Raw genomic sequence first — 16,398 nt, forward strand, 5'->3', positions numbered from 1 at the left:
CAGCAAAAACAAGACCAGGAGCTGACTGTGGCTCAGATCATGAACTCCTTATTGCCAAATTAGACTTAAATTGAAGAAAGTAGGGCAAACCACTAGACCATTTAGGTTGACCTAAATAAAATCCATAATGATTATACAGTGGAAGTGAGAAATAGATTTAAGGGACTAGATCTGATAGAGTGCCTGATGAACTATGGATGGAAGTTCGTGACATTGTACAGGAGACACGCTTCAAGACCATCCCCATGGAAAAGAAATGCAAAAAATCAAAATGGCTGTCTGGGAAGGCCTTACAAATAGTTGTGAAAAGAAGAGAAGCGAAAAACAAAGGAGAGAAGGGAAGATACAAGGATCTGAATGCAGAGTTCCAAAGAATAACAAGGAGAGATAAGAAAGCCTTCCTCAGGGATCAGTGCAAAGAAATAGAGGAAAACAATAGAATGGGAAAGACTAGAGATCTCTTCAAGAAAATTAAAGATACCAAGGAAACGTTTCATGCAAAGATGGACTCGATAAAGGATAAAAATGGTGTGGACCTAACAGAAGCAAAAGATACTAAGAAGAGGTGGGAAGAAAACACAGAAGACCTGGATGAAAAAAATCTTCATGACCCAGATAATCATGATGGTGTGATCACTCACCTAGAGTCAGACATCCTGAAATGTGAAGTGAAGTGGGCCTTAGATAGCATCACTGTGAACAAAGCTAGTGAAGGTGATGGAAATCCAGGTGAGCTGTTTAAAATCCTGAAAGATGATGCTGTGAAAGTACTGCACTCAATATGCCAACAAATTTGGAAATCTTACCAGTGGCCACGGGACTGGAAAAGGTCAGTTTTCATTCCAATCCCAAAGAAAGGCAATGCCAAAGAATGCTCAAACTACCACACAATTGCACTCATCTCACATGCTAGTAAAGTAATGCTCAACGTTCTCCAAGCCAGACTTCAGCAATATGTGAACTGTGAACTTCCAGATGTTCAAGCTGGTTTTAGAAAAGGCAGAAGAACCAGAGATCAAATTGCTAACATCTTCTGGATCATGGAAAAAGCAAGAGAATTCCAGAAAAACATCTATTTCTGCTTTCTTGACTATGCCAAAGCCTTTGACTGTGTGGATCACAATAAACTGTGGAAAATTCTGAAAGAGATGGGAATACCAGACCACCTGACATGCCTCTTGAGAAACCTGTATGCAGGTCAGGAAGCAACAGTTAGAACTGGACACGGAACAACAGACTGGTTCCAAATAGGAAAAGGAGTATGTCAAGGCTGTATTGTCACCCTGCTTATTTAACTTCTATGCAGAGTACATCATGAGAAACACTGGACTGGAGGAAGCACAAGCTGAAATCAAGATTGCCAGGAGAAATGTCACTAACCTCAGATATGCAGATAACACCACCCTTATGGCAGAAAGTGAAGAGGAACTAAAAAGCCTCTCGATGAAAGTGAAGGAGGAGACTGAAAAAGTTGGCTTAAAGCTCAACATTCAGAAAACGAAGATGGCATCTGGTCCCATCACTTAATGGGAAATAGATGGGGAAACAGTGGAAATAGTGTCAGACTTTATTTTTTTGGGCTCCAAAATCACTGCAGATGGTGAAATTAAAAGATGCTTACTCCTTGGAAGGAAAGTTATGACCAACCTAGATAGTATATTCAAAAGCAGAGGCATTACTTTGCCAACAAAGGTCCTTCTAGTCAAGGCTATGGTTTTTCCAGTGGTCATGTATGGATGTGAGAGTTGGGCTGTGAAGAAAGCTGATCACCGAAGAATTGATGCTTTTGAACTCTGGTATTGGAGAAGACTCTTGAGAGTCCCTTGGACTGCAAGGAGATCCAACCAGTCCATTCTGAAGGAGGTCAGCCCTGGGTGTTCTTTGGAAGGACTGATGCTAAAGCTGAAACTCCAGTACTTTGGCCACTTCATGTGAAGAGTTGACTCATTGGAAAAGACTCTGATGCTGGGAGGGATTGGGGGCAGGAGGAGAAGGGGACGACAGAGGATGAGATGGCTGGATGGCATCACCGACTTGATGGACATGAGTTTGGATGAACTCCGGGAGTTGGTGATGGACAGGGAGGCCTGGCGTGCTGCAATTCATGGGGTCACAAAGATTCGGACATGACTGAGCGACTGAACTGAAAACTCATCACTCACACAGAATTAGGCCATTCTTACAGATCTGCCTTTTTCTTGTTTTGGTTCCACCATTAATGAGTCATGTGAGTCAGGGCTGTTTTCTGTCTCAGTGGCCTTTAATGCCTTTGGCTATAAAATGATCGTGAGACTGGCTAATCCTTCTTGCCTCTTTTACTGTAAAATTGTATGAACCTGTGGCTTGTTTCAAACACAAAAAGGATTCCCAAGTAGTAAAAATACATCAGGTCATAAAGGATTCAGATTCTGGCAAGTCCTCTGTCCTATCACATCCATGAAGAACTTTATTGCTCTCTTTAATTGCCCCTAGCCAAGGTTAATTGGGTGTATTTAAGTCTTCTCTTATGGTATTCCGTGTGCCTTTCTAGTCTTTGCTCGAGTTTTTTTTTTTTTTTTTTCCCCGTTTGCCATTTCTCATCGGTAGCTGTCAGTGTGCTTTTTGGAGGTCAGTGGTTTCTTGTCAGCTCTTGACTGGCGTGTGGCACTTTTGAAGTACCACGCACTTGGTCTTCCCTCTGGCTATTCGTGCCCTCTCAGTTCTTGGCAGGGTGCAGAGAAAGGATCAAGTGACTCAAGTGTTTCCCTCCCAGTGACATTCATCTTGATATTCATCTTTCTTGTCAAAGAATGGATAAAGAAGGCAGAATTAAGAAAATATTGGGGCTCCTTTGTTGTGACCGGAAACCTGTCCCATCATCACGGATGCTCTTTCATTGTGTTTACCCCTGAGTGGCTATAATTCTTCGAAGGATTTCTTCTCTCAGCCTGTTTTCCTGGCTTTGAAAGCCTCAGGTTTGAAATGGGATTTCTTAGCACGTTGAAGGATGTACTGTTTGATACAATCATAATTTTTCCTGTTTGTTGTTCCATATCTGCAAGTTACTCTTTTTTTTTTTTTAAAGAATGAGTGAGTGAACGGACAATGCCTTTACATTTTCTTTTTAATTAAAGAATTTGCTGCCTTTTTATTTATTTATTGTTGTCTGTGCCATTTGGCATTCGGGATCTTAGTTCCCTGACCAGGGATCAAGTCCAGACCTCCTGCATTGGGAGCCCAGAGTCTTAGCCACTGGGCCACCATGGAAGTCCCACTGGAAGTTACTTTCAAGAGTATGATTTGTTTCTGTTTCTATTCACTTTTTTTGGTCATTTTAGCTTTTAAAGACATGTTCTAGATCATGAACCTATCCACCATGTTTCTAGCCTCTGAAATCATTTCTGGGTAGATGTGAACAGACATTGTGTAGCTTGGTATTTTTAAAAGTATTTTATGTGGCAGGTGGCAGGTAAGAATTCTGACAACTGTTTAGAAGGTATATGGTTTTTGAGGACCGTTATGGAGAGACTGCAGATGTCTTGTTTCTCTGGTGTAGCTATTTAACATCATTTCAAACATCCCACTGTGCTCATCCTCTCACTAGTTGGAAAGGGAAGAGTTCAGCTCCAGGGAGCCAGTATTTCTGTGGTGACAGCTGGAAGCCACTGAAGGCTTTTGCATGGTACAGGAGGAAAGTCAGAATGACTTTATGAGATGCTCTTGTGGATTGAGTATAGGCATCCTGGCGAGGGATCTGAAGGCAAAAGAAAGTTGCAAGAGATCAAGTTGTATCAGTTGAAATCAAGAATGAGCAGAAGATCCAAATACTGTCATGGAAGAGCATTTCGCCAGGAATACCATTCCCAAATCACGATCCACGGCACCCTGCCCTGGATCAGGATGTCTTGGTCATGGACCACTAGTGGGCATCCCACGGATGGAGTAGGATACTTTGGGGATATATGTAGCTGGACACCACCTATTTGGTTACTCCCTCACTGTGTTTTGTGCTGCGTTTCATTGCAGGTTCGAATCCTCCTCCCACGCCATCAGCATGAGTGCCTACTTGCGAGAACAGAGAAGGGAGCTGTACAGTCGGAGTGGAGAGCTTCAAGGTGGGTACCTGACCCTCCCGGGAAAAAGTCATTCTCTGGAGGACGATCTGAAGTGTTTATAGCATGTGAATTTGAGGTCTGCATTCATAGGATTCTTTCACAATAGCAAAGATTTAAAGACTTGGTAGTCTGTTTCTTCTATCATTTCCCAGCATCTGCTGCCAAGCAGCTAAAACTGTTACTATGGCTGCAGGATTTATAGACCTGCCACCATTCAGGTGGGAACTCAAAGTGAAAAGAAAAGGAGGGCAGTTTCCTCTTACTTAAAGATGACGGACATGATTCCAGTCACCGTGTGGAGGAATGCCCGTCTTCTGTGGCTGCCATGGTTATTTTAATTATTGTTTTCAGTACTGTCTGAAGTATCACAGGAATGCTTGGGATTTGGAAAAGGGAAAAAGGATGCCTTTAAATAGTGTGTGCTGATGAACATAGCTTTGATACACAGGATATTTGATACTTAGGTGTGGTTACCAAATAGTTGAAATCTGAAGGAGAAAATACTTAAGAAAATAAATAAGTAAATTTAATTAAATAAAATAAAAATCACGCCAATGACATTTTTTCCCCTATGATCAAAAGAATGCTACTCATGAGAAATGTGATCAGTCAAGAAAGGTTCGTGAGGTCTGCTGAATGCAGCACACGCAAGCTCTGAAAGGGATGGAAGTTGTCTGGTACAAATAAAAGATAAGAGCCTGAAGATCCAGTTGTGAAAGTAAGGGAGGAATATTAATATCAGGGAATCTGCCTTGCAATGCAGGAGACGCAGGTTCGATCCCTAGTTGGGGAGTTAAGATGCCCCATGGTGCGCCAACAACAAACAGAGAAAGAAACCCCTCCAGAAACCAAGCAATATCAGACAGTCAGTGGTTAACAGCTAAGCAGATGTTAGGCATAAATTGCTAAGTTTGTTGAGGGAAGGGAATGATTTTTTTAGATTTAATTTCTAGAATTAAAAACCTAGAACTATGTTTCAGGATATAAGGAAAAGGACATTAGCTTACCAGCGTCGTATTTAGTACTAAAGTATTGCTATATGTTCTAGAAAACATGAAGTGTATGTTTTGGAGTCTTGAAGTGGAGGAGTATGGAGAGCAGTTAGATTTGGAATAAGTGAAGGAGTGACCCACTGTGTGGTCAGACAAGGAGCGAGGAGGAGGCGATCCACACCTCTGCAGGCAGCGACCTCCTAGCAATGTAGGATGGACTGCAGAGCTTGGAAGGCAATGGTAGTTTTGGAACACACATTATTGTAGGACTGATTATAGTTGAACTGCCAGGTACGGGGTGTAGCAAACCATCTAGGTTTAGAGAGATCTTCCATATCTCCACTTTTTCATCACAGAGTTCATTTGTGAATTCAGAGTTGGCCTAAGGAATAGTTTAAATTTACCCATATAATTCCTTTCCACCTGGCTTCTAGTATATGACCTCTGGGTCGGGAAGATCTGGAGAAGAGAACGGCAACCTGCTTTGGTATTCTTGCCTGGAACATCCCATGGATAGAGGCGCCTGGTGGGCCACAGTGCTTGAGGTTGTGGAGTCAGACATGACTGAGCACACATAAGCATGCACTAGATGCTTCTTTTTGGGTAGATAGTAAGCACAGTGATTAAGCAGTCTGCTCTAGCCATGTGGAAGGATTTTCTCTGCCCTCCTCCCCATTCGTGGTCCATGATCTCTTGAGAGACAGTAATAGCCACTCAATGAAGAGTAGAGGATTCTGGGCCCATATTGCCTACATTTCAAACCTAGCTCCTGATTTCCCAGCTTCAGAAGCTCTATGCCTCTGCTTATCTCTAGATGGGGATTAAAATAACAGTGCCTACCCCATAAGGCTGTTATGAAAGTTAGGTGAGTTAAGCTGTGATCAGCATTAAGAAAAATGCCTGGCATACAGTAACTCTAATGCCTTCCTCCTCAAATGTTGTTATTACTAGTTGTGTCCCTGTAGAGTTTTCATATACATTCTGTTTGTCTCCTCATTGGGCTAAACACTACTCACCTTTCCTACTTAAATTTGTCATTTACCCTGCTGGTGGTCCCTCCTCTCCCTAACTTACCTCCTGCCCACCACCCAAAAAACCACACACACACTCATCTTTCTACCTCTCTCTGAGCTCATTCCCCCTCCTGTGTGCTCACATATTTAGGGTTCCCTTTTTGGTCACTTTCTGCACTGTAGCGTGGATTAATGCTCACTGTTTGTGTCTGCCACCGAAGTGTAAGCTCTGAGAAGGAAATGCTTCTTTATTTCCTGTGCTTTGCACAGTGCCCGGTATAGTAAATGTTCGATAAAGACTGACTAACTCACTGACAGGAGGAGTATGGATGGCAGAGGTCTAAAGTAGGATGGACAGCTTACCACTGAGAATTTAGGGGCCCCAAAGGAGAAGGGACCACTGACAGCCATTATCAGCTTCCCAGGTTTCCATTAGCTCTTAAGTTTAGGCTGAAGTTGAGCCTATACATAGATATGTTTTTGTTCTTTGCAGATATACATGGCTTTATTAAGTACAAATATTGCCCTTGAGCTGTCTGGCCTATGGCAGCATTGCCGTGTATAATTGAAAAACACTAAAATCCAGTTAAATTATAGAGGACTTTTATTCTGTGAGGATGGTTAATTGAAGAATCATCATAATCTTGACTAGGAACTTCCCCTCTTTCAAAAAGTTTATTGAAATATGGAACTTTCAAGCAACAGTATATTGTACTTATCTGTATTGAGCAAAACAGCATTTATCCCTGGTTATAGGTAGAGAGTAGCTAGCAAACAGACCCATGGGCACAATAGTCATTAAAAAATAATTGAACTGAACTGATACATCACATGATTGGTGAGAGACTATATCACATGACCAATTACTGTACAAGTTTGATAGTGTTTCATTTAGCAGCCAGAGTTTCTCTGAAAGAGTGCTTTTAATATTGCAGGGAAAAAAGGTTGGAGGGAGTCATACCTATTTTCCATTAAAAACGGTCATTCTTTCTCAGTTATTCTGTTAATCTGACTGGTCCAAGGACCACAGTGAGATCCACATTTCAGCTTATCCTGAAAAGGTGTAGCTGAGTAGTTCAGTCACATCATGAGAGACTGGCAGATTTTCGTCCCTTCTCTTAACACCACGTAGCTGCAGTGGTTTGGTTTATGAGGTCAGCTCTTCCTTTTGTTGTAGGAGCATGGTAGAAGACAGACCATCAGAGTAACATTAAAAAACTCAAATCTGACAAAAAGTTCAGTTCCTGCCAACACTTCCAATTCATCATGCAATTAAAAATGTTACCCAACCTAACAACCCGCAAGGGGGAAGAAAAGAATAAAAAAATGAGATTTCTTTGGTACCATCAACCCATCTCAGTTGGCTCTAACTGCCAGGGTACAGATGGTTCATTATATAGTCTGCTGTTGGCAATTGGGCTGAGGAGGTGGGGGTGCGATTTCCAAGTGTGCAGGGTAACAGGTGGAAGTCAAACTTGCGTATGTGTCTCCGTTAATCACAGACGTCCTGTTGTTTCGAGCCTCTTCACTGGTTCATTGTTCTGCTTAGGCAGCCATGTGGTAGCTTAGAAAGATACTCATTTTAATGAATGCTTAGCTTGAATATAGCATCTCAGGTTTAGTGCGTGATTCTTCAGGAGAATAAGATAGCTAATGAACACATTATCTCATGAGGATCAAAAAAAAAAAAAAAAAGTCAAAATACTCACTGCAGCCCATGACCAAAATAAGCTCTTTGGTTAATCAGTCCCTGTGCCTCCATCCTCTCATTTGAAAAATAGAGCTGTTATCATTTCTGACTCTTTTAGGAGGATATTGTGACTGGTAAATTAGATATTAAAACTCTGGAAAAATTAGAATAGCTATAATTGATTGAAATTAAAATGGAGTTTAAAACAATTGATTGTTGCAGACGGAAGGGAGCTGCTACCTCTATCCCTCATTTTCTCCTCCCCTCCCCTCCCGTTGTTTCTCTGGGTCGGCTCTCCTCAAGGTCACCAACGACCTCCATCTTGGCAAATTTTGTGTTTGCTTTTCTGCGTTCCTCTCACTGTCTCTCTCAGTAGCTGCTTTCCGTTTCTCTTTCTCGTGTTCTTTCTGAGTCTTTTCAAGGGCTCCGTGGAGTGTCTCACCGTCTGGTCCTGGAATCTCTCCTGTGCTCCCTGTGTGGCCTTTCCCCAGATGAGCTCAGCCAAAACCAAACTTTGCCTGCGGCCTCAGTACAGCTGACTTCCAACTCTGGGTCTCCTGCCCAAATCTCATTATCGTTTCCCGATATCTTCCAGCATCCTGTCTCCCCTTCTCGCATCCTATCATTCTTAATCTCAGCAGGTTTTTTATGTTCCTCATGATACATGAAAAAAATATATACATCTCCTTAACACATTATTGACTGGTGATTTTTTGCAGAAGCTACTAATGCCTGTGGTCGGCCATTTGTTATGTGTGAATTTTGAAACACTCCGGTCAATAATATTTGGGTAACAAAAGATGTATTAATACTCCTCTGGTCAGTCAGTGGTTAACTTGTTAATTTTCTGCACTTCCCTCAGAATGCAAGCATAGGTAGTGTGTTCCACGGCCTGGGACAGTGCTTGACTTGAATTAGGCACTTAGAAAATACATGATGAAGGAGGAGACCTCTGTCCTCAACCTGATATGTAGGTTCAAGCTTACTTATTTGAGAAACCCTGCTGCTAAGTCACTTCAGTCGTGTCTGACTCTGTGCGACCCCATAGATGGCAGCCCACCAGGCTCCCCCGTCCCTGGGATTCTCCAGGCAAGAACATTGGAGTGGGTTGCCATTTCCTTCTGCAACGCATGAAAGTGAAAAGTGAAAGTGAAGTCGCTCAGTCCTGTCCGACCCTCAGCAACCTCATAGATTGCAGCCTTCCAGGCTCCTCCGTCCATGGGATTTTCCAGGCAAGAGTACTGGAGTGGGGTGCCACTGCCTTCTGCAGTGGGGGGACTTAATAAACAGACTTGTAGTTCTGTGATTTGTCTATGTTCAAGTAGAGTACATTAATTGTCACTGATCCAAGTTGAAATGTATGCTCAGTTTTGATTCCAGTTTCTTCTGTGTCCTGGGGCTACTTAGTGCTTCTATTTGTTCTCAGTTATATCACCTTTAAGAGTATTAGTTTTATTCCCATTAGTTTAATGAGTAGCATTTCTATGGCCCTGACATTGAAATAGTCTGTAAAGCTCCAACCACTTGAGAATTGACTTCTCTAAGAGGATTTGCTTTACATAGTAAATACAGAAGTCCTGGCATCAGGGAAAAGTGGGCTCTTTCACTGACCTGACCTGAATTTTCTGAGTTTTTCTCTCTAACGGGTTGTTGGTAACTGGGGTTGTGAATACTTAATAATATTGTATGTAATTAATCTGCTTGGGGGTGCCTTGCCTTAAAGTAAGGCAGTATTTGAAATAGATTAACCATGAGTTGATTATCCTTTTCGCAGAGAATTTATAATAAGAGTCTCCTAAGTAGCAAGCTGTTCTATAATGGAACATTTAAAGCAAGATTTCACGTATGCATACATTTTCAGGGACATTTTGGCTGAAGTGAGGCACAGTGATCTCATACTCATACCACTCTTTTGTTCCGCAGCCTTAAATACAAGAACTTGTAAAGCTTTATATCCTGAAATCTGATAAGAAAATTCTTGTAGTCTTTAAAATTTTGCTTAATGACTTTGTTAATAACTCAGTAACAATATGCAGGTGACATGGGTTTAAAAAAAAAGTACTTTTTTTGGTTAAAATTGCATATAATTATTTCAAAATAACCTTAATCTGTTAGACTTAGCTCTTCTGTTTTAAGTTCTAAAATTGATTCCCCCTCCTTTGGGGTATTTAATATTCTTTTTAAAAAGACAGATCATAACTTACTTATAGGTAAGATTTGTCTCATAATGAAATTATAATCAAATTTTTATAAGTGCTAATTTCTTTGTTTGTTCCTAAGAAGTAGTATAATAATAAATGTACTTTCCTCAGGTCATGAGCAGACAAATGCATTATTTCAAATCTTGTAGAAAGATGGTAATGATGACCCTGTATGCGAGACAGCAAAAGAGACACAGATGTGTAGAGCAGACTTTTGGACTCTGAGAGGGAGAGGGAGAGGGAGAGGGTGGGATGATTTGGGAGAATGGCATTGAAACATGTATACTATCATGTAAGAATCGAATCGCCAGTCTATGGTCGATGCAGGATACAGGATGCTTGGGGCTGGTGCATGGAGATGATCCAGAGAGATGATATGGGGTGGGAGGGGGGTTCATGTTTGGGAACTCACGTACACCCGTGGTGGATTCATGTCAATGTATGGCAAAACCAATACAGTATTGTAAAGTAAAAAAAGTAAAAATTAAAAAAAAAAGAAAAGTGTTCTTATGCCATGACTGTTATTGAGTGTACCAACTCTTAGCCTTAATCTATCGAATGTAGGTATTTTATTTAAATTTTTTTTGTTTTTGTGGATTTAGTTTATATAGGTATTTATTTTCTGAATAAGTCTAGTTCATACCCCATCCTTTCTACATAGTGGACAAATCACTGGTAGCTGAACCATGGAGAAAGTGGAACAGGGGAGTACAAAGAGGCCATTGCAAAGCCTCATTTAGTAAAGTCTAAGAAACTCACTCTTGACAAAGAATCCGTGGTCGTTATGCAGAACTAGTTGATGACATATAACCGTATTTTAAAAAAGCTTTTGTTCTACCCATTTATTTATTCATCCATACAAATAGGAAAGAAGAGGAAATGCTGCTAAATGAGATATATATATTTGAGTTTTAAAAGTCGTATATATGCATGTCTATTTATGTTATACTTCAGTTAAACTTCCTTTTTAAACCAAAGTATGAAAAAGCTACACCAAAAACTTCTAACATGATGCAACAGAATTTTGAAAGTTAGCTTCTGTCATATTTTTCATCATTTGGTTCACATTAATTTTTTAATAATGTGAAGATAGCAGCTTGCTGCTGTTCCTTATTTTCTTAGACTTTCTTTAGGACCATAAGAAATTGCATTTTGACAACTCTAGTAGTTTTTATGATGTAACTCATTCAGACCTGAGCTCTTTTAGAAGATAGAGAAGACCACAAACATTTATGATATGTAGTGAGGAAGGTAGTTATTAGGAGCTAGTGGGAATGCTGTATAACAAGTTTATAATTGTCTCAATAAGACATGATTCATAAGGTAATATTATATTTTCAAAATGTAATACTAATGAAATACTAAGAGATTACCTTATCAAAAGTGATCTGATATGAAAATTCAGAAGTTGAAGTAAACTTGCCCATAGTATAACATCTAGAAAATAAAGAGGTCGATTTTTAATCCTGGAAAGTGCTGTGGAACTCACAATCTAGTGCTGTTAAGCTCAGCTTTCAGTCATAGAGCCAGTCCTCTGTTTTTGTCTTATTTCACAGTTCAGTATAGAAAAGAGAGGAAGGTGGCAATGGTTTGACTCAGTGAGGCTGGGGGTCAGCCCCTCCCCCACTTAGACCTTTTCTCCATCTGCTCCTTTCCCCTTCCTCTCTGGGGTACCCGAGGTGACTAGCAACTCTCAGAAGCAGACACCTAACCAAAGGAAAATTTGATATCAGGAGAGAAGAGGATATTATAGGTTTGTAGGGATAGGACAGACTTATCAATAATGAGTGGTGAGACAATTGAGTACCGGTAAAGAAAAAAAAAAACAAAAACACATTGGATTTGAACCTCATATCATTTAGGAAAATACATTATTGGTGGGCAGAGAACTCAAATGTGAAAGGCAAAACGTATGGACAAGTGTGTTCATAGCAGCATTGTTTGAATAACAGAAAACTGGAAACAAACGCCATAGACTGGAGAACGGAAATAAATAAATCATGGTATAGCCATGGTTCCAAGGGGAGGGACAGTAAATAGCAATGAAAAAGAATGAACTCTTGTCTGCGTTAGTTTGGTTGGCTCTCAGAAGCAGTCACATGGGACTGTGTATAGGCTTAATTCCATCTACGTGAAGATCAGAAGCAGTCAGACGTGAATAGTGTCTTCTTTAGGCATATGTCTCCTTATGTAATGAAAATGCGACGAAGGTAAGATGGGGCATAAGCATAAAACTCAGGAAAGGGATCACCTCTGGAGAAGATGGAGGAGTATTTGATCCAAGAGAGGAGCACATGAGCCTTGAAGGAGAATAGGAGTGTTGTGTTTCTTAAGCTCCATGATGGAAATGCTCGTGCTAGTCTTATTATTTTTAAAATCATACAAATGCCAAGTACACTCTTACGTATATTATACATTTCATTAAGAGTAGAAATATAAAAATTTTTTAAAAGCCCTCTAGATCTCTGGAGACACAATCATACATTGCAGTGTGATGCTACTGTTTAGAAGTCTAAACCAGATGGGAGTTTTCTGCGATAGCTGGATTCTTTTTTTTAGGCCTGCACCATTTCATTGAAACTCCATGCCCCTGCTGAAGCTGTGAATGATTACTGAACTAGGTTTGTACCTTACGGAGTTCATGAGAGGACAACTTTAAAGTCAGGAAGGCTCTCTCCCCACTGACCTGCGCCTTCCTCTCTCTCATCCTACATCTGGGTGTCAGAACCCAACTTTAATTCAGCTGCTGTTCTCCTTTTTCTTGCTGTGTTTTCTAGGATTTCCTGTTGATTTATTGAATCGGTACAGATTTATCATGTGTATTTGTACTGGAGACGTCACTAGGCCATTAGGATACCATGATGGACAGAAGCAGGTTTTGAATTTTGCCTTTTAAAGTAAAAAAAAAAAAAACAGAAAGGGACTGTGAATGTGTTCCAGAGACTGGCATTTGTCTCCCAGCATTAGTTCTATATGGATAAAACCCCTAATTTTTAGCCGTACACATGGCTACCTCCAAATATAAGCATGTCTAAGCTTTCCTTGCAGCCAGCCAGGGAAGCATAGTTCTAGCCAACTGAATGTGAGTGAAAGTGATATGTGTAACTTGAGGTCTTATGTTTAAAGGGAAGGAGAAGACTCTTCTTCTGTCCGAGCCTGGTGCGTGTGTGCTGTGTGAAGATGTTCACACATACACAGTATGAATGAAGTGTGGTGGCGAGTCATCTTAGACCACGTGGGTGAGGCCGCACTGTAGGGATGGTTGGGCAACAAGTGAAAAAGAGCTTAGGTTTCTGGTCCCATGGAGTGTTACACTCTGATGACCAGAGCCACCATCCCACCCCGACTTCTCGATGAAAGAGGAAGAAGCAGTCTTGTTTGTCACTAATCGTTGGGTTCTCTATAACTTGCAGCTCTACTTACGTTCCAGTTAATTCAAAACAACCATCAAGTGGTCGCAGTGTTGTGATACGTGCTGTGATGGAGCTGTATATATATATATGTATGTAGCTGAAATGTGTGTACAGGTTCTGGAAAAGGCAGGGTGACTTTCATAAGTATTTAAGGTTTGAACTGCCTATGAAGAATGAAGAATAGCTTTCCAGATAAAGAAGGAAGGGGTGGGCATTTCAGGCAGTGGGCGTGGAGGGATAAGTATAGGCTTTTCTTGTTTTGTAACATTAATTGGATATAACTTTTTCTTTAATTAAGGAAATCAGTTCATATATACAGACCTCTACTGATTATAATTTATAACTTTTGGGAACCAGAGATGACAGAAAGGATACCAAAGCGGTTGTGAATGGCTCTGTGCCTCATAGCAATTAAGAGATGAAGAATTGATAGAAACCAGTGGTGTGCTGGTGATGATAGGAATATAAAAGATTATACTAGACCAAAAGCTAAATATAATCACATACTGGATTTTCTGAGTGGTGTTCAAGCAGTATAGCCTTGCCACTTGATTAAAAATCCTATAGGAAAAAAATAACTATTTTAAATGCAATTGCAGTAACAGTATTGTATCAGACTGTACAATAGTTTTGGCTGGAGATCCTGGCAGCACCTGGATCATGAAGGACCAGCCCAACCTAATTCCGAAGTCCCTTGTTCAGCTCAGGCTGCAGATGGCAGCTTGCTTCTGTATGGAGGTGGCAGAGTTGTGTGTTCTCACATTGGATTTCCAGCTTGTCATTGTGGTGTGGATGAAAATATACATCAAGTCGCTGTTGGCTTCACCACAATTTTAAACTCGAAAAGCCCAGATTACAGTAATATATGATAGTCTCTCTGAATGCTACATGAATATTGTAATAGTCATAATATAGGATGTTCATTCCTAGAATTGTGATGACATGTACTGAACTGCAGCCAGTTCATTTGCATATTCATGCCCACTTCGCTCAAATAAGTCCCTGTTTGTTTGCACATTAATGCCTGATTTCAGCACCAGTTAGCTCATTTACATATCCCTGTTCAGTTGGTTAGTGAGGTTCATATGTGGAATATTGGTATGGCTGTTTGCGCTTTGAGTAGCTATGGGAGCATTCTTGTTTAGTGGAAGGAGTACTTAGTACTCACCTTGCTTTTACCAAGCAAGGTATTTTACGTTTCTGAGCCCCAGATTACTCATCCAGGTAATGAAGCCAGCAGTACTCTTACCTTGCCTCTTTCTTAAGGTTCTGGTAATTGATGTGTCGGAGGTGACAACATAGTCAACATTTCCAGGCCAACCATATTTTTGGTGCTGCTCCTAGAATGTCTGCATGTGGACGAGTCCTTGGTGCTGTGGAAGACAAGACATGCAAACAGTTTTCATAAATAAGTACCTTGGGGAGCATGGAGGAGAAAACAGAACATTCCTGGGATAGCCATAGAAGCTGTTATAAAGGAGGAATCTTTATATTGAAATTGGATGGCCTTCCCTGGTGGTCCAGGGGTTAAGAATCCACCTTCCAGTGCAGGGGACTCTGGTTCCTTCCCTGGACGGGGGATTCAGATTGCACATGCCATAAGGCTGCCCCCACTGTCGCAACTAAGACCCTATGGAGCCCAAAGTAAATAAATAAATATTAAAAGAAGAAAAAGTTGAAAAGATGAGTTAACTGGACTGACCGGGGGAAGGGCACTCCCTGCAGGTAGGGAGAGCGTGTAAAACAACACACAGCTGTGTGAGAGCTTCAGGGAGAGGCAGGTGTTCTGTTGTGGTTGAAGCACAAAGGGAAGGTTGGGCCTAGTCGAGGGTGGACAGTTGGGCAGATCTCAAGTGACCTGGTATGACAGCAGGAAGGCTTATGAGTGATGGGGAGTCCTCTAAGGATTTAAAGCAGGAGAGTCACCTAATCAAATCTGCATTTTAGTACAAGTATTCTGGTGGCTTATGGAAGCGAATCGGTGCAGGGAGATTAGACACAAGAGGCACATTGTGGTGTTGTTTCAGGTGAGAGCTTATAGGAGACTATGCCAGCTTTTTAGAAGGGTGGTAGCAGTGAGGATGGAGAGGTGGGAGTAGATCCAAAAGCTAATTTCGACGTTGAGTCACTTGGACAGGATTCATTCTGTGTGGAGTTTGAGCAATAGATAGGCTTGGTTCCCGGTTTTCCAATCTGGTGACTTGGGTAGATCATGATGTTATTTGTTGTAAGATAGGAAGTACAAGAAGAGAAGTAGAAGTAGTTTTTATGGAGTGTTAGGGGTGAAGATAGCTTTTTATAATACATATTTTCATGTTTCCTTTTAGTTTTGTTTAGATCTATCTAACCTTAGCCAACCTAACTAATTGGATTAATCTGTTATCAACTCTCTGGTGATTAAGGCCTTCAGCCTGTTTGATTACCATTCCCCTCCCTAAGTGTAATGGAGTTAAAGGTTTTCTCCTCTTCTTTCTATTTTTAAATTGCACATACTGCTTTCTCCTTTCTAGGATTTAACTGATCTATTAACTTTGGTGCCCTTTCTATGTCTCTGAAGAATAGGAATTCTTTAATTTTTATTTCCAGATATAGCATCTATTTTTGCTATTTACTATCCATCTTTCTTAATAACTTGCTTTTTTTATTCTGTACAAGTTACTTTCTAGTTGTCTTAATTGTAAAAAGAAGTTAAATGACTTCTCTGACTCTCATTCTGCCCAAACCTCTGGATTCTTGAGTCTTACTTAGCCTCTCAGTCAGTCTGTTCTGAGTCTGAGGACTAGGAGCATGGTCTCTGTAGCAGGTTTCCTATCTGGGTGACTTTGGGCAAATTAGTTCCTTTGTATGTCAGTTTTATTTTCTATGAACTGTAAATATATCTATCTCATAGGGCCATAGTGAGGATAAAAAGAGTTAATATGTGTGAAGTGTTTAGAACTGTGCCTGGCACATATTAAGTACTGAATAAATGTTAGTTATTGTTAATTTATCTATA

General features: G+C 40.7%; 1 protein-coding gene across 1 annotated transcript in view; it reads left to right on the forward strand.

The window, feature by feature from the left end:
* Nucleotides 1-16,398, forward strand: part of EXOC4 (exocyst complex component 4) — an 816,431-nt gene that overhangs the window by 220,164 nt on the left and 579,869 nt on the right. The window contains exon 9 of the mRNA XM_068972655.1: nt 4,006-4,094. Within this exon, the coding sequence (XP_068828756.1) occupies nt 4,006-4,094 (89 nt within the window). The remainder of the gene's footprint in view (nt 1-4,005; nt 4,095-16,398) is intronic.

Source organism: Capricornis sumatraensis, chromosome 5 (genome assembly GCF_032405125.1).
Source record: "Capricornis sumatraensis isolate serow.1 chromosome 5, serow.2, whole genome shotgun sequence".
In the NCBI taxonomy this organism is placed as follows: domain Eukaryota; kingdom Metazoa; phylum Chordata; class Mammalia; order Artiodactyla; family Bovidae; genus Capricornis; species Capricornis sumatraensis.